This window comes from Rhopalosiphum maidis, chromosome 2 (assembly GCF_003676215.2).
Source record: "Rhopalosiphum maidis isolate BTI-1 chromosome 2, ASM367621v3, whole genome shotgun sequence".
NCBI lineage: Eukaryota > Metazoa > Arthropoda > Insecta > Hemiptera > Aphididae > Rhopalosiphum > Rhopalosiphum maidis.
This window is the reverse complement of record NC_040878.1, coordinates 56100392-56120941: the sequence shown is the minus strand read 5'-3', so window position 1 is coordinate 56120941 and position 20550 is coordinate 56100392. Positions and strand designations below refer to the sequence as shown.

General features: G+C 26.7%; 1 protein-coding gene across 3 annotated transcripts in view; it reads right to left on the bottom strand.

Annotated features, from left to right (window-relative positions):
* The window catches only part of LOC113553121 (cordon-bleu protein-like 1), an 84934-nt gene that overhangs the window by 14603 nt on the left and 49781 nt on the right, over window positions 1-20550 (bottom strand). For all 3 annotated transcript variants that reach the window (XM_026956283.1, XM_026956285.1, XM_026956284.1), the window contains one exon: window positions 12746-12790. In XM_026956283.1, coding sequence (XP_026812084.1) covers window positions 12746-12790 — 45 coding nt within the window. The remainder of the gene's footprint in view (window positions 1-12745; window positions 12791-20550) is intronic.

Here is a 20550-nt window from a genome sequence, read left to right as displayed (position 1 = left end):
TAATAACATTTCAAAGGATTTATCGTGTTACACGATTACAGTGTATAATAGTTGACAAAAAGTTTCGATGGTTTCTCAGTGCATTAATTCTTCTGTTCGATATTAAAGCCAAATAAATTAAAAACGTCACTCGTCTTGTTTTCAGTTGATCTGCGCATTAACATGTATTACACTATTCTGATACGTCGCAATAGCCAGTTTAAATGATGATTTCACAAACATCAACCAGTTAATAATATGTGCTAATAACATCGGGGTTATATTATTTATATTCTTTTGAGTACATAGTACCAGTGTATATATATATATATATATATGTTATAATACAATCACATGGAGATTATCGTATATTTTTTTTATACATTGTTGAATAAATAATAAAATATTATAATATGGAATTCGACTAAATGGACTGATTTTTATCATACATTTCGTGTGTATCCATATGATATATATTTACTTCAATTTTTGATTTCATAACACTGTGGGTAGAAGCAAGATTTGCTACTTGTGACGTTATCTGCAGACGACGATGAATAAACACATACGTATAACGTATAGTACTATAGTCTTTCACACAAGGCAAACGTAAGAATGCAGCCATGTAGGTATACTTATACACAGACTGAGAAAATGATGGCGTAAGCCACAGTTGAATGGATCACCAACCACAGCACATATACAATTCACCAAAAATACTTATAACTCGACACTCTTCTTATTCAAAATTCAATTTTTGTAATTTTTAGATATATTTAAATACTATATTTTAAAATCCTTGAAATTTTTTTATTATTTAAGGAGTGTTCTATGAAGATACAAACTTTTGTTTTTTCAATTCACTATATCTCAGTAAATTATTAAGCAAATAATTTTTCTGAAAATGTTGACTTATCAAAATTAAAATTTGAACGAGTAGTTTTTCAGTTAATTCGCTTAGTATACCAAGGATAATAGGTCAATATTAAAAGTTTGGAAGATATGGGGTTATAGTAATTTATATCTATAAATATTTATAATTTATAAAAATAGTCTATGTAGAATAAATACGAGATTTGAAATCACATAATTATTTTCAAGGATTATTATCTTTAATATAAAATTTTAGTAACTGAAAAACGCGGTACTTGTTAGAATTTTAAATTAAGTATATAAAAATTAAAAATTAAAATTATCCTTAAAATAATTTACAATAAAAAATGGGAATTTTCAAATAAGTTCTTAAAAATTCCAAAAATCGGAATTTGAATAAATTTATCATTTAATTACAAATAATTGTGAGTAATGAGCTACTTGGCGAATCACCCTCAATACATGTTCGAACACTATATTCGATTTTTTGGACATATTGTGAACAGATAGTTTACAAGACTGATTATGTATATATGAGATATCTTTGTGTTTATATTATTATAATATGAGAACACACCGCAAACTGAAATCACCTACATGTAGACTATACCCTATTATTCGTATAGGAATTGAATGCGATCAGACATTACTGCCGCAGTAATGCAGTTATATAGACATGTACCTACTTATATAGTGTGCACGGTGTTTGCATATAGCATATACTATACCGCGGTTCCGGTTACGATTTCATCCGGATATTTACCCGCCGCATGATGCATGCAAGATGAAAAATATGAGTTCACGAAACGCTACCGGTACTTCTTGACCTTCAGATGAACGGTACGCCATCGCCAACACACTGTAATTTTTACTGCGGGTTCACCAAACTTGGCGTGGGGTCATTGTATTCGCTAATTTATATATATTTTGTCCCTATATGTTTCGTTTGTTTGAGCTATGGTAAGTTCCCGGCGGCACCCGTGTTAATACGCATATTTATCGTTTTGTATTTCTCCAATACCATTTATTTTTTATACATGTAGGTTATATATAATGTACGTTGGAAAATAAATGCATATAATTGACAACACAAATAAAATACTACATATGATATCGAATAATATTGTATTTTTTGCAAAAACATAACATATAACATTAACATTTTTTTTTTATGTAGTTATATCATATTAAAATATATATTCGACTATATTAACTATAATGACGTATTTAGGAATATCTAGCAGTCGGTATTATACGCAGTAAATACTGACTATCCAAGTATAATTTATTGGATGTTTCGTCAAGTTTTTGCACTTTAACTTCGAAATAATAAGCTATAAATTTATCACGTTAACCATGTGGCTTTTTCAGGTTCGACATATATATACCTGCACCTACACTATACATATATAATATATACACGCATATATTATATTTCTTTGACAAGGTGAAATATATGCATAGAAAATTATGATAAATACATTTTTTAAATGTTGTCAATTAGTCATACTTCGTTATTTTTTGGAAATAAAGTAAAAAGCATTTTTATTTAAATTTTAATACAACTTATAGGATGTACTTTTCTATTATATTAACTGTCTTATTAATAATAAGTTATCATATTATATTAATATAATAATTAACATACATAGATGTTTAAGATTTAAAAAAGATAATTATAGGATATTATATAAAATATTAAATAAAAATAAGCAAATAATTAAAATAAATCCAAAAGTTGTAACCAGAATCATAGAATGTTGTTTACTTACCTATACATTTCTTTATGGATAAAAGCTCCGATAGAAACAGAAAATTTATAATAAATTTAATTATTAGTTATGTATACAAGAACAAAAGAATGTAAAGTTATAATAACAATATTATTTAAAATTTAAAACGTGTAAAGGTTATTAATACACCACTGTACCGAATTGGCTTTTAACTTATTTATTGATTTTTAAATCGTACGTGGTATATTCTATATTATAGTGCATTGAATAGTATAGTTGTTTACTTTATGCGAACCGTACATTTCGTTTATTTATTTATGGTATTTATGTTTCACATCGTAAGTACAGGTTTGTTGTACTAGGTAATATTAAAATAAATTTACCTAAAGGGAAGTCAAGTACTCTAACTATTTCTGCAAGATTAAAATATACATATTATGTCTGTTGACACATCTTAACTTTAGATAACTTACCCTTATTTAGTATTTTGTAATTATTAGTTTACTATTAATTTTCCCAAATAAACTGTATTTTTTATGTACATCCTGCGTATTACTAGATAAAGTCAACAAATTGATCTTTATATATTTTTATCTAGTCGTTTGCATATTATTTAATACTATGACGATGTCCTTATACTTATAGTTATACTTCTTTAATGTACATTGTTCGTGCTAATATCACATAAATACATGATTTACAGAGAGGCGTTTTAAAAAAAAAACTGCAACCACAGTATTCGTACTTGGTAATAATTGATAAATTAACAATTATTATTATAGTAGGACGTTGAAGAATTAAATTGATATAGTTAAAATATCATGATGTTTGGTTTTCAAGCTAATTATTGTCGAGTCGTTTTAGTATAATAATACTAGTACGCTGACTATGTTATAATAATGTGATTGCGTGTATAATTATGTTCTACTTTAGCCGTTCTCTAAATAATTATGCGTACAGTCGTCGTCAATGTTTTCTAGTACTGCACATCGGCGTTTCAATAACGTCACTCTAGGGAAGCCTGTCGTATGAACATAAACACGTAACATTTTCGATTTTAATATACTGTAATGTAATGATTCAATAGTGTCGGGGGACGTGGGCGATATATAATATCCCGCAGTACGCTTGGCTCAGTGAAGAAAAAAATCATTATTTCAAAATTAGAATCATATATATATATATATATATACGGTATACCATACGAGAGAAACGTTTTTAAAATCATTGGAAATGTTTCAAGAGATTTGATTGAAGGTGTAAGGCTATACTATATTATAGTTATGAAAGTATTGCCATACACCTATTGTTTCCTTCAAAATGTAAATTTAAAAAAATCAATTTTTTTTTTACTTGGAAATATTTTTAACATTTTTCATCGTTAATTATGATTTTGTTCGACACTAGCTATTATATAAGTTTACATTTTATCCCCTAGGATGACCTCCAATTGGTATTTTGATGTATTCGAAGAATATATACCATACTAACGTCAGTTATTTTTTTTTCTATCTAACAATAGTCGGTAGTAATTAGATAATGATTAAAATGGGCTGACACAATTGAATTTCATGAATACTCCTCTATAATATATTATAGGTTCTAAAACATTAAAATGTAATGTGTATCGTCCTCCGAAATAGGTAGGTACTATATATATAATATAGTACAATACTCAGTATAACAATACGCACACGTATTTGTATACCTATATAATAACAAGTAGGCAGTTAGGTACAATAATAATGGAATAAAATCAGTCAGGTAAATACAAGGACATTTTGAGGTAAATAAATATAGCGTATGTACCACATGCATCGTATATGTTCGTTAAATTAATATTTTTCAGTAATTATTTTCTTTTTAAGCTTACCAAGCTATGTTCCATACAATATAATATTTTTACCAATATTGTGAGAATAATAAAATTCCTGCAGGTGCACAAATTCAATGAAAAAACTGGGGGAGCTGAAGCCCTTTATTTTTTCAGTTATAATATAGTTGTATGATTATGGATCATAATTTATGAATGACACAATGAATAATTTACTCCCACAGTACCTTTATTCAATAAACATCTATAATGATGGTGGGTTTATTTTATATATAGGCACATATTTATCTATTAATAGAAAATGGGAACTATAATTAACCATAAATGGTAATATGGTATAACTTTTGAGTGTAATTATTTGAAAATGAGAGGTGCTAACCAAGTCTAAAAATTAGCTTCTATGAAGAATCCTCGATTAAAAACTGCAGAAACTCACTAGTGTTGAAGACGAATAAAAAAATAAAACAATTTAAAAAGGAAAATATATCATTTTTTTTTATTTATTATATAAGTTTTACATACAATTCTACAGTTTCGATAAACCTATTACAATAATCACAAAATAATACAGTCAGAAACCATATATTCGTATATAATCGTTCGTCGTAGTATTATTTTTACAGTAATCAGCTTCGTTGAATTAAAAATGCGAGCTTCCCTTGCATTTAAAAAGTCTTTAGATGACGGTCATTAAACCATATTATAAAGGTATATATATATATATATATAGTATCTAAATATATAGGTCGATTTTATTTTAACCACGAACCTGGCAATAACCAAAGAATACAAAAAGATTATAAATCATTATTTTCATTTAAAAGATTAAAAATAACATTTATACATGTATACTATTTCATATTTTTATACAACTTATAACAGTATAAACATTTGTTCTATAGATAAATCAATTTTTTAAATCATGGGTATATATTATAATTATTATACGTTTTGTACAGGACTATTATTATAATATACCAGCTTTACGTCGTATAATCATATGATGTATATATTTATATATACGCTTATAGTAAGTAATATATATAAGGTGTTCGGCGTGTAATTTTTTTTTTCGCTTTTTAAGCGAAACGTCTGTACCGCCGCTGCCGCTGCCGCAGCCGATAGTAGATAATATTTAATACGTATACCAACGTATAAGATATATATATAACACACGTTGTTACAGGCGCGCTGCACCACAACGCTCGGGAGTTTCATCTCCCGAGTCCGACCGACATAATATCATTATAATACTATCTACACGAGAACATATAAGTATAGCATAATATACATCGTTATACTATAGTGAGTATCCTCCTCGGCGGAGGACCCAGTGACCCGTTTCTCGAACCCGTTTGCTGGCCGCGCCCCGGCTACAGCGCCACGCCAGTGCGTCTCGTTTTGTGCGTCGTCGTCGGATCCATACACTGAACGTTCGTTAGTTACCAGCTGGGCCGGGCCGACCGGCTAAACGCGGTTATGGGGCCGCATCTGAGAGTGGCGATCGTTTTTAATATACATTCTATATTTATAGCTAATAGTCCATATATATATTACATACATATGCCATACATATAATGTTTATGCAGATTTGCCCGCGTTTAGTATATGCCACGATCATAATATGCACAGGGCACATGCAGCCGGTATCTTTCAAGAGAACTACACTACACGTCAATACATTTTTCATAAAAACCATCTTGCGCTATTCTATAATAGTCTAACTAAATTTATAAGAGAATACATTATTATTATGTTATATCGTAAAATTTTTCTTTGTTTTTTTTTTCGAAATAATAAATGTTTGAAAAACATGAGAATAACAGACTCTCTTTTAACAAACATTTAATTTATTCATATATATGATATAAAAGAATAAAAAAATAAAATAAAAATAAAAATACTATGATTGGGAAACATTTTCTGTGAATTGTATCTGAGATGGTTATTTCATGAAAAGTAATTTTTAAATAGTGTAAATAATTAAATAAAACACTACAATATCCATTAAATCTTTAAATGTAGCGTTAGTTAAGTCTCAAATATTTAGTAAGTTATGATTATGAGTAAGGGTAGACGATAAGTATACCTATGCTATTATAGCATATTACGCATGAAGACAAACATGGCAAGACATTCGGTCAGTGGAGGATTCAGGATTTTCACACGCGTGGTGGAGGGAGGAGGATATACATTTTTATGTACATAAATATAATGACATAAACATTATATTATTAAGGATTTATAGATTTTTTTTATAAAATAACATTTTATTTCTTTGATAGTTTTTTTTTAATTTACAAGAGGATATCCCTATATCTATAGATCCACCACTATATTAAGTAAACTATCACGATATCTTCGATTTTAAATTAACGATAATAATGATAGTAATGGATAATTTATTGTAATATTTTAAAATAAGAGAGCCGTTTATAGGTCCAAACAATAGAAAATTGTATTAATAAAAAAAAATATATTCGATACGACGTTGTTCTATGCAGGCGTGCAGTACATAGAATATTTCAAAACCATAATGTTGGTTTTTAAGTGTTTAAACGGTTCGCATTATAATTTAACTGAATATAATACATTATAATATTATGCACGCATATACAATATATAATATATGACTTCGATAAAAGCGAACTAGCTATTGTAATACAATTTGGAATGCAAATATCCTGGTACGTCGGATGTGTTTGTAAACGATGTTAAAAATGATGGAGTATTATTCGGTACTCCAAACAGATCGATCGATTGGGGAGTGCAGCGTCTCTCTTTAATTTACCGCAGCCTATAAAAACCTCGTGTATGAGGACTTTTAAATTACATTTTTTGACATTTTTGATAAACATTCACTATACTTTTTGCTTGATATTATGAACATATTTCGTTGTTTAATATTTTAAAATGTTCGATTATGTATATGACGTAATTTCCTAATATTGTCTGCATACAGAATATATAATTGCGTTTTAATTCTAATACTGAGTATAATATAGTTACATATACAGTGAAACTTACATATAACAAAGTCGAATAAGCAACAAAAAAAATTCGTAATACGGAGTAATTCGTTAAATAGAATTACGTATTCATTAACAATGAAGATCATAGTTTTTAAAAATATTTCGTTAAACAGAAAATTTCGTAAAATAGAAGTTCGTTACATGAAAGTTTTACTTTATATATAGGTTAATTCGATTATAATAGATTCTACACATATTATAATTTACCTAATTGACAAATTAAACGTCGGATGTCAAGATAGTAAGTTGTAGAATAAAATATAGCGTTATTCTTAAAACAATAACATAAACGGAAAATGAAATAATATTCGTCGGGGTTCATAACCCCGACGAATCAAACCAATTAATACATGCATATACATTGCGGTATAAAAACAATTATATTTCGCGCATTGCGTAGGTATATTATAAACTGAATTTGTTTGAGGTCTATACGACATTAAAAATTGTAAACACGACAGTTTTAATAACGATTATTGTTATTTAACATTTACATTCTACATATTGTGCGGCACTTTCTCTGTAATTAACGTGGCACAGAACTGGCAATTTCGCACCACGCGTCCATCAATGGTAACCGATTTATGCGAAAGCATCCTGAACGTAAATAATCATATAGTGCATAATAAACGTAAAAGAATGGATACGGCGCAAACTGTGTTATTAAAGTACATAATTTCCGACATGTGCGTGGTGTGTATGTTATAATATTATAATTTAAATTATATTCACGTTTTAGAATGGCAAAGTTTTTACAACAAACTCGAGAGCATGGTCCGATTTAGTTCATAAAATATTCAAAATAATTTCTTATCATTAAATAAAGCAAGTACCTTCGCCGTAATGTACAATATTGGCTAATATATTATAATGAATACCATGACCACAGCTACATATTATACTATACTGAAGCTTTTCGAGAAAACAATTTTCACTGATTATCAAATATTTGGATCTCTTAAGATGTTTATATAACTCTATATACTAAACATGTAAAACAAAATAATGAATAATTAATTGTTTTAAGTTAAAAGATAAAAATTGAAATACACTTATTTGCATATTTGCATAAATAATTAGTTATAATTTATGGTTAGAAATGCTGCAATGTATGGTTGGTTGATCATAAAATGATTTTGAGTTTAATATGCTTACTTAAAATTAAACAACACGTTTTAACATTTTTTAGGATAACATAATTATATTAATTATCACTTTTTTTTTATGTACATAAGCATATTTTTAAAATATTTTTACTTCAAAAAGTCAATAAAAATAAATGTTGAATTCGCATAAAATAATATTAAAGTTTAAACTATCATATTTTATGAACTTAAGTTTTAGAATCTAGTTAAATCTTTTACCCTTTTTACTAACAGTTAATTTATACGATAATAGTACACACTGGTTTGTTACATTCTTTATTGTTTTTGAATCAGCGTTGTACCTATGTCGTATTCCCGCGAGTTTTCCTTCGTTGCAACGAAGGTCGGTCCAAATGGATTTATAAGTTATTCCCAAAAATGCCATAATTTGTTCCGTCTTATTTTTTTTTTTAATTACTTGTCGTGATTTAAATTGCATTACTTTTTTTTTATTCCCAACAAACCCATCGCGAAAACTCAATCTTGTAGTCTATTCTCTTTTCTCGTATACTCTCATTATTACGGAGAACTCCAGGTCTACTTTCTCTCTCCATTGTACGAACCAGTTTTATTATTTTCTGTATGTTTATAAATATATTTTTTTTTCATTTGTTAGTATATTCAATATTTATACTTTTGTGCCGATTAAGCTTTGAATGTGGATTGTCCGTTTGTATTATAGCCTATAGGTTTATACGTGTAATATAGTAATCTTAGGATATACCCTGCGGTGGCTAAGTCCTAAGCGAATCTTGTACGAACTAGGTAATGCTAACGGCTATCATACAAAATACGATTCGTCTGTTCATTGCCTCGCGCAAACTTGTATATTGAACAACATACGTAGGTAACTACACGTTAAACCCCGTATGCATCATGCTCTGATTAGCCCAAATAAATAAAATGAAATACCAGTCCCACACACACATGTGAAACTGAGGCGTTTTACGTAAGCACTAATTGATTGACAAAAGGAGTCGGGTAATAGTTAGAGTAGCTATTGAATATAAACATTAGGTATACGATTTTCGACCCAGAAAACGGATGGTTGAACACGCACGAATAGGAAGATGTTGGATGATCCGTGAAAATGTTGCTAATGTATAATTCGATTAAAAACTTTTAAATCCTATTCCTGTTTATTGAATTGTGCAATGAATATGACACATTTTGATACATTTAAGATCTAACATAAACAATTGGTAATCTTACAAAATATTTAAGTACCTATAAGTAATATTTTTTCTCTTCAGAAAGGTCTGTGCAAAACATAAACGTATAAATTAGTTGGTATTTTTATTCGTGTTATTCCAGTTCAAGGGATTATATTTTTGCCAATTATTGTTTTAAACACAATTCTTGTTTAGTATGTACTTAAAATTTATCTGTTTAATGCTATGTCTGGATTATATTGTTAAATATAACATATAAGATTGTGTAGAACATAATTTAGAAATTGAGAAGTAGGTACATACTTACAATATTTTTGATACGCGGTTGAAATTATTCTCAAAAATGATATATTTGGAATGCATGGAATATTAATAGTTTTTCATAGTCATAATTTTAGATATTAATTTCAGCTAACCTCACGTTTATATACATTCCGTTTATTTGATTACATATACGTCTGATTCATTGGGTTTCAGTAATAATTTCTATTTATTTCCCTATACTTTCACAAAACTGATATGATTCATATAGTTATTGTATGTTCTATAACTGATATATTAAAATGAGTATAGAGATATATGCACCAAAACATCAAAACGTTAACTCGTGAAGGTCATCACCAATCTGTCACGATCAGAACAATTCCAACCCATTAAGATATTTGTATAGTTTGTTAGACACTTAGTCTTTTGTTTTTAATAATTTTGTAATTTTATTACAAAATGGGAAAACATCAAAATATTTTATTTAAAAAATAAATGTGACGCGACGCTAAATTTTTATAAGAGTAAAGTTATTATTAAAATAATTATAATAATAATTATTATTACCTATATGGTAAAAATAAATACCATAATATTAAACATTATATAATATAGATAGTCAAACAAAACATAATTAAATTTGCCTCATTTATTTATTTAATTTAAAAATGAATATTTTCACGAGTTTAATTGAATAAACTAATAATAATAGGTATTAAAATTTCAATATTATAGTTATACAGAATTATAATAAAATACAACAAAGCGTTAAGTGAATAAATCATTAGATAATATAAAAATGATTGTTAGTTAATTTCAACTTTTGAATTTAAAATTAATTTTTAAGTAATATAATTAAATACACAAGTACTTTATTCACATAATTAAGAAAAAAACTATTGTGAAAAAGCTTGTTTGAATAGAATTTTCTACTGCAAGAACGGTGATTTCTTAGTTTTTATACGTAATTAGAGTCTTGTAAACGAAACATAACCAATAATTGGTCAATACTGCGTTCGGCGGCATTAGTGTTAAACCGGTATTCTGGTTGTTGCTTCGAATGGATGACTACTCAAAAATTTAAGCAGCAACACATCACATGTTCATTGTTTAATAACTTAAAACAAAGTTTTTAAATGACAATTGGGAAGTTAAAAATAGAGAAAATTTAAAAACTAAAAAAAATCTTATAAAATAACTTAATGATTTATTAATTTTATTTATAAATTCCATATTTTCATAATAATATATATATACATAGAGTGTGTATAGTTAAATATTACAATAGTCATATATTAAACACGTTTTAACAACTAAATGAGTTATTTTGAAGTACATTAATAGTCTCTACTTAACCATCTAATTAATGATTAATGTACGTCGTACGATGGACATATATTGTTAAATTTAAATTTAAATTTTATAAAACCAATGTAGTGGTAGCAGTGATGCGGTATACCGTCACTATTATGGTGAACAATTGTAGCAAAAAGCTTAATACATGGAAGGACACGACTATATTAGCATACTAGGCATACTAGGCATATATATAATAAATAAATAATACAACTATGTAATTTATTAAAGAAATAAAAAAATATACAAAAAAGTTATCTATGAATTGCGATGTTTTTGGAAATTTAAATTGTTTCTTCGTTAAATCATAACAATTGTAAAAATCGAAAAAGACCATTTATATTCTAAGTTGTTCAATTACCTTTATTTGAAATTAAGTCTACGTTGTTTTCGTATGTATAAATTGAAACACTGTAATAATTGGCATTATTTATACCGTGTTGATTCACTACAATACAGACAGCTAGCATAACTATACTATTTCACTACATTGGAATTATTAATATTACAATTTTGAAGTACTGTCTTATTATTACATACACTGGTCACGTTCTTTTAATCTCTTTTATTATACCACTACCGTTACATAAAAAACGATCATACAAGCAGGGCGCTGGCCTGCACGCTAACCGTTTAAGAGGCGTGTCACACGGGCGAAACCGTCATCTACTTCCGAAACGATTCTTCGGGGTTCGCCGAGCGTGACTATTATTGCAATTGGATCATTCATGCTCTAACTATATAAAAAATAAAAAGGCCTCAGGACCCTTTCCCGTCAGTATATTTATACATACATAATCATACACCCATTACACACATATACGTACTACGTACACATTGTTTTCCGGAAATTAGATTAGACCTCGTCTAAGATTACTTTTTAAAAACAATATGGTTATATGAAAGAAATACTACGCGTATATTACTACCTGTACTTTGGTAATTTGTGTCCAGTAGAAATTAAAAATATGGTCTGATATCGTAAAATATTAATTATCTTACGTTGACGTAAATTGACGATAATACAAAGAAATTTGGAGTAAGGACGAAGAAGCTATTAGTTTTATAATTTTGCAATGTTTTATTTCATTCGTAGGTATTCATTTTTTGACCGAATTCGATGGTAAGAACGTTCTCTTAATTTTTTATACATGGTTTTTTATTGGTCAAAATTGGAAATAATTAGTATTATATAGGTTTGAAATTTATAAGCTATAATACATTGAGGTAATTTGTTCATTCGTGTGCATTTTTTTAATCCAAAAAACATTTGGTAATATTATAACAAAGTGTTAATCGTAGCAAAATACTCAATTGATTCAATAAAGATAAATATACATTTTAATATTAATATTACCTTAATTGTTCAATGTGATTCAATTGATTAGCTTTTGAATGAAACCTATAAAAAAAATACATAAAATGTTAATTGCGAAAAATATATAATGCTAAAGTGTACTTAAAATAAAACAAATACATTTAATGATGATAGAATACGTCAAGTAGGTAGCGATCAAAGTTACAAACAAATAATTATTAATGTATGTCATGTATAATATATTCATATTATAGTACATTGTTCTTGGTTGTGGTAAATCGACGGTTTGTATTTGTTCAAATGTGCTTTTGCTCGATTATAATTGTTTTTGTATACTTTTGTAAAAATCGATATCATGAAAAACGAGAAAGACGTCACTATATCGATATTTAATCCAATACGCGAGTTATGTTGTATATACACATAATAATTATTGCAATGTTTAATTAATATGTGCAATAGTATTGTTAAAGGTCAACACATCCTGCAATCTCGAGTTCCAAGAAATGTACAAACTCCTTAACCCTGGTGGCCTGGTCGTCATGCCAGCAATCATGTGTATCACAATCCACAATAGCAGATGCGTATATACATTTAAATTATACAAATAATATAGTTTACATTCTCAGTTTGATATATTTTTATTATTTATTTTGAAATATCAACAATGTAAAAACTTTATATGCTTACGTCTTACACAAATTGATCGGTTCACTACATTAAATTCTACTTTGAAAAATAGCTCTAAAAACATATTTATTTATTTTTTACAAAAGAATAACGTTTTATTATTGTATATGTTTATAATGTTTAAATGAAAAAGATTGTCATCATAATTGAAATACTTGCGATATTTTGATTGAGAATATAATATTACAACATAATATAATACTTATTATATACAACATTTATACGTGTAGAGGTAGATTTGCGTTATGTGCATTTATAAATCGTATTTCATTACGGAATGGGAAATGAATAAACGTAGGTAGGTATAATAAATTCGACGGAACGTTGTTGCAGCAGTTGGTTTCTATATACATCGATTGATATGTTTCCATTTCGTCACAAAAAGTAATATAATCTTATTTTATTTTGTTTCAATAGTTCCAACAGACCTGCTTATGCTGCCTCTGTGGATGCAGTACATGAGCGTAAACAGGTGGGAATCTCCTAGCTATAGTACCTGTATACATATAGGTTCTCTTCCCTACGTTCTCCCTCCGATAAATCTCGACTAATCTGCATCAAGCGCATCCGACCCAATTATTGTTATATTTCGTTTGTAACTATGTTTGTACAATAGTCATGTATATTGTATATGTTATATGTAATATATATTTATATATACATACCTATATGGCTATGACGTTTTTATTATTATTCCATATGTTTGTAATATATACCTTCTATACCTAACAATAATATGTAGGTTTCTAGAACTGTATTACTTTTATAATAGATCCAATGTTTGAGTGTATCACAATGACTGGCATAGTGTATACAAGTGAAATGTAAATATATATGTTTTGCGGTACTACACTGTGATTATTATATGCTTTTGGTTATTATATATTTTTGTACGGTCATGTACTGGTTTTGAGCAGCAGTTCGAATACGCGCGGCTATTATACTATCCGTATAGTGCAGACTGCAGACGACGCATTTGGCCTGTCCGATGTGTTTATAACCTTCAATAGCTGTCACAATATTATGATACTATTATAATATACTTACCGTATTATTATTATTATACGGTTTTTGTTTTTCATTATCTACTGTCAAAGATGATTATTATTTTCAAAGAAAACTATTTTCGTTTCGGATTTTCGGCGAAATACGTATAATATGTAGCCTACGTTTTTTCAACATTGTAACAAGTAAAATACGTAAATACGAGATTTATTTGTCACATGGATTTATAAGTTCAAGAGATAATATAAAATTAAGAAGTCTACAAAATGATTATTTCAAGACGAAATCTGACTTAAAAAATAATGTAAATTATTTATCACAAAATATATTGAAAAATGACGAAACAAGGATTTTATTTATCAACACTAAAAGTAAATGAATGAATTTAGTTTGTTTCTTTTTTTAATCTAGGTTAAAGAGAAGACTTATTTTGTTTGAATATAAAACTGTGCAGTTTACAAATGAATTGATGATAAAAATTGAAAAAAAATATTATAATAGCATTCTACCGCCACGTTTTTTTGTTAAAGCTATTTATTATCCTTCAGACTATACAGTGGAATTTGAAGGAAAAAACTTTTCTATCGTTAATTATACTTAAATTATGGCTTTAGTTACGTTACATTACGTTATTAATATGTATAAATACATGCATAATAAAAAGTTTTACGAAAACGTATAACAAAATTAAATATGATGAGACCCAGGAGGTTTTGAGAAGACGTTTCAACAGTGTATTGATTATTATTATTTTCATTTGCCTAAAACTTGTGTTATGAAATAGTGGTTGTGGATGGAACATTAACTGTCAATGTAACTTGTAATATTATTACTAGAAATGCAAGTTTTCAATAAAAACATGTTTTGATCACTTCGGTAGTTACGATTGATACTGCAGGGTTCTAAAATACGACCTTGACAGTTCTCCTAAACCGCATTGTTCAAGGTCAACATCTATAAAAATTAATAAGAATAATTCAGATTATATTCCAAGAACTGATCTAATTAATATGTTATAAGTAGTAAAGGTAGGTGGCATGGAGCGACGGAGCTATAATTATGTTGGCAAATTAAGATTTTTATGTATTTTATAATGTTGCACAGTAAATATAAAGAAACAATAAAAAAATGCAGTTAAAAAATTAGTATAGACAAATATTTGTGCAATTTACAATTTTATTGTAATGATTATTTGTTTAATAATTTATGTTTTAATTTTTTTTTTTTACCGTTCCGTTCATTTGTGTATTTTCGTTGATTTTTTTTCAAATAGTGTAGATAGGGCGGAGAGTTAGAATATTTTTACATTGTGGTCAATATAACTTTCCAATATGTTTCACTAGCTAAATATACTTGAAATATCCCAAGTGACTTGAGTACTTTCCTAATCAATCTGTATGTACTCGAGAATAACTCTCTATAAATTGAAGTACATCATTTATCGCTGTTTTTTTCTTGTCTAGGGAAATCAAATAGGTTTTCAAAAGTTATACACTTGAAAAATAATCATTTTTTTTTCGGTAACCGTTCAAAAAATGTTTTGTCGCACAAAGCATTAGCACTATTAATACTGCAATAACATTAGTCCATAAAATTGCTTGATTACGTTAATTGACGTTTTCAACGTTCTTGACTTATATATATATATATATACATCTTTATTAAAACATTAAGTGTTAATATTGTATGAAATATGTACCATCTATTATAAGAATACATAAAAAATGAAGCAAATATAAAAATGAAAGATACGAGGGAATAGATTTAATATTTTCTTCAGCTATGCCAATATCTAGCTGTGGGAGTTTTGAACTTAAAAATATATTATATTCATTTAATTGATATACAAATTTGATTACACTTTATTATGTTCGTTCTAATTTCTCATCTATCAATTTGTTTGATATTTTAACTCGAATAAAATATAATTTATATACTTTGAAGTGTTTATTATAATATTATATGAATAGAAAACGATGAGAAAAGCATAGACAATAGAAAAAATATGTTGTAACTTTTAATGATTAATGCTTAGAATCATACGTGTAGACATGTACTAAGATTTTTAAGTAAAAGTTTTTATCTCAATTAAATAAAATATTGTGTGAAACAAATAATTATGATCTAATTAAAAGATTTTTATACTTTTAATCTTTATCTTAAAAATTGGTTCAACGGTTTCTTTTTCCAATAGAAACTTTGTTTATAATAACATAGAGAAAATATGGTGAATGCAGTATTTCAAGTTATTTTCTATGATACTTCCATTAAATCTATAAATTTATATTGGCAGACACATGATACTTTAGAGTTATGGTTTCAGTAAAATTTGCGTTCATGAATAATATATTTTACGTTTATATCAACATCAAAATATATTTATTTATTTTTATATATTTTTTACCATTTCTCAATGATACAATAACAGTGAATGACTCATAAATTATTGCTATGTCGGTATTCGTAATAATGTTAAGCTTAAGCTTATTGGTCAATGTCATAAACATGTTATACATTTAAGTCGTTAGACATAATCCTAAAAGGTCTGAAGCACTTGCAATGAATTAGGTACTATATGATGAAGCTTATAATTTTTGCACAGTCCCATTTTTCCTTTTAGGATTATATATAACAAGATGCCATAAAAAAACTAAAACCTATTACAGTTATAATAATTTTTTACACGGGAACCTACTAAAGAACTTAATTTACTCTAATCATATTTTAATTTTTTTTACTCTTCGTGTTACTTCATATTGTAATTGCTTATGTCATAATATAAACCTAGTAACTAATTATCATTGAATATAAAATTTAAATAAATGCAAGAATTAACCGTATTTAATGAAATAGTCTGTTAATTCCACTTAACTGCTATTTAATAAAATTATATGTTCACATATTCTGATATAATTCAGACGAATTTTACCATTTAAATTATCTAGCTCTGTACTAGAGTCTATATGTTATATTGTCATACAGCTGGTATTGACTAAGAACTAAAACCAAAAACTTTTTTCATAACCATGGTATATAATACACACTACACCTATGTGGGAATAAAACTACGTTTCTGGGTATTAATTTCATCCAACAGGACGTATTAAGCCATGTATAAGGTATCGTATATGTATAAATACGAGTAGGTATCGTATTTTTTAAATAGTTTCTAAATACACAACGAAAATTACATTTTACGAACATGCCAAGTTCTCGACATTCTTATGTTCTATATGTATATACTATTATGATTCTAAAATAATATATGATTGATAAATCATGTTGTGAGGATCAAAACTAAGCAAATTCAATATTCGTTTAAGCTTTATATTTTTTTCAAATTTTGATTAAATGAAATAGGAATTAATTCTGCACAAGTATCTTATAGTTACACAAAATTATTGTTTCAATTTTTTACAGATTAAAAATTCATGCCTGATTTAGTTACAACTCATTAGCGTTGTAAATATTTAAAAACTAATCAATTGCTATAATAATGATCGATATAAAATATATCAACTCGTCATGAACAATTTAAATAGATGCTTACTGCATATTCTTAGGTTTTAAAATAATTAGTTGTTTAATAAACTATGATTAAGATTTTATTTTTATTTTTTTGGAGTACAAATATATCTAAAGTACGTTAGTTTTAAGAAAACCATGGATAAGTATTGAAATTAATGTATATACATGTTACATATGCTTAGGTTAAGGGAATACTTATACTATGATAAAAACACATTTTGTAGTACATATATATTTATAAATATTTTTTATTTGTATTTTTAAAAAACCTAAACAAATGCCTTAAAATGTCACAATGTTACAAATAACAATTACTTACCATTTATATTTTGATAAATTTAGAATAAATTTAAATATATGGTAATTTTTTTAGGTTATGATGCGTATTATTGAATTATTTAGAACTTACTTAATTTATTTACCATAATTATGTTGTTTTTAATTGCATGATCACGATGTTAAATATATAAATAACATAGAGACTATAGCATAATGGTGTAGTTACAATAAATAACGCTCAATTGGAAGCTATATGAAAAACAAAATGAGTAAGACATATTACATATAATTCAAATTTGATTCTATAATTCTATTATGTGCTAATATGATTGCTTGGGTATACATAATATAATAATAAGTAAATCAACTACCAACAGAAGATTTAAACATACATTTATTATATTATGTTTCGTTGAAAATGGACTTAAGTAATGCAAGTTGTAAACTTGTAACTTGTAAGTATATAAGATTAATTCGTGACTGGTAGTTCAACAAATATACACTATAAAGTGACAGTTTTATTCTTCATTGTAGTCATATGCATCTACATTTTTTTTATAAGCTTGTGATAAAAATCGCCTACTTGTAAACCAGTTTTTACAACTAAAAAGAGGCAACATAAAACCTACAATGTTCGTTTTGTAGTTGGTGATATAATTGAATGTTCATTTTAATAAGATTGTCTTAGATTTAGTATGATATCTAATATCATAAAAATATTGTAATACTTCACAGTATGTCAAATTCTACTAAATATTGTAATTATAGTTACTTATCTTATCGTTTTAAAAATCATGTACATACATATTTAATAAACAGGTTGATTCAAAATTAATTAAAAAAATAATTTAAAGTAATTATTTAAGAAATACTAATGAATGATGATGTTATAGATAATGTATAAAATATAATTGTGATTATTAATATTGTTTTGATCAAATTAACAACACTGAATAATTGTATAATAACTTTTATATACAGTTGAACTAATTATTGTACAGAAGAGTTTTTACTACTTTACAATACGTCAGTTTAAATAGAATATAAAAAGAACATGTAAATACAATACATAACACAATTATTGTATACATATTACCTATACGAAATGAAAAAAAAAATTATTTCTGTTTTTAATGTTCAAATAATATAGTACGAGTTATTAGTAAGCAACTCGTTTTAAAATTCTGTACATTTACATAAATGTGCAACATCAATTGCATGTGGAAAACGCACTAAAAGTGATACCAACTGGACTTATACGTATAAGACTATTAGCTACTAAACATTTTTTTTTTTTTTAATATTAAGTAATAGTAAATGTAATATTAGCCATTTTTGTAAATATATCTGGCAATTAAATAAAATATCTTGATTTATATTAAAAAATCTATATTAATCACTATCATGGGATTTATGAATTTGTGGTTTTAGGTAACGGTATTTTTTTAATTATTATGTATTTGTATATGGTGGTGCCGTGCTAAATCAACTGAAGTCTACAATGACTAATGATCAGGTATCTATTTTTATTTTATAATAAATACAAATACTCGGTGTTTACCAAATAAATAACAGAAGATTATAAATAACAACATTCGTAATTTTTTTATTTAAGAAAACAATGTTTGGTAATTATACATATAGATACTTTTAGATTTTGAGTTGTATACTGTGTATTATTATCTTTTGCAGCAGAAAAAAAAATTCCATTTTGAGGCCGATTTATGGTAATAAATTGGAGTTGTATTAAGCCAAAAAAAAAGCATTTTCAAAACTTTAAAAACAATCAAGTAAAAATCATCGAAATGTTCGTTGGAATGGATTAAATTAGTTTTATATTAATATAGTATTTTTTATTTCATCAATATAATATGTATATGAAGTCAACAAAAGAACGTTGTTGATTTAAAATCAATTCTAAAAGTATTCAATTGTTTTACGTTAACCGTTTCGTCGTGTCATGTAGTGTATTTTTCGTTTCTATAAAATTTGGGATTATTGTGTACTATAATTGTTAGAAAATTACGAGATACCCACAATTCTTACTATATAGCAGATCAATTCCTTTCGTTTTTTATTAAATTAATTTTGAAATACAGGATTTTTAATGATTTTCAAAAAAGTTTATAGAATGTATCGTTTAATAACCACGGGTTGAATTATAATATTATAATCGATTGCGTTTCAAGTACTTTACAACAAATTCTCAATACCATCTATATCGTCTGTATCAATTAATATACATAAATTACTATATTATAAGCATGTTTGATACCTAATAATAATAATAAAAATAAATAATAATATATAGATTGTTAAACAAAAAGTTATGACAGAAATAG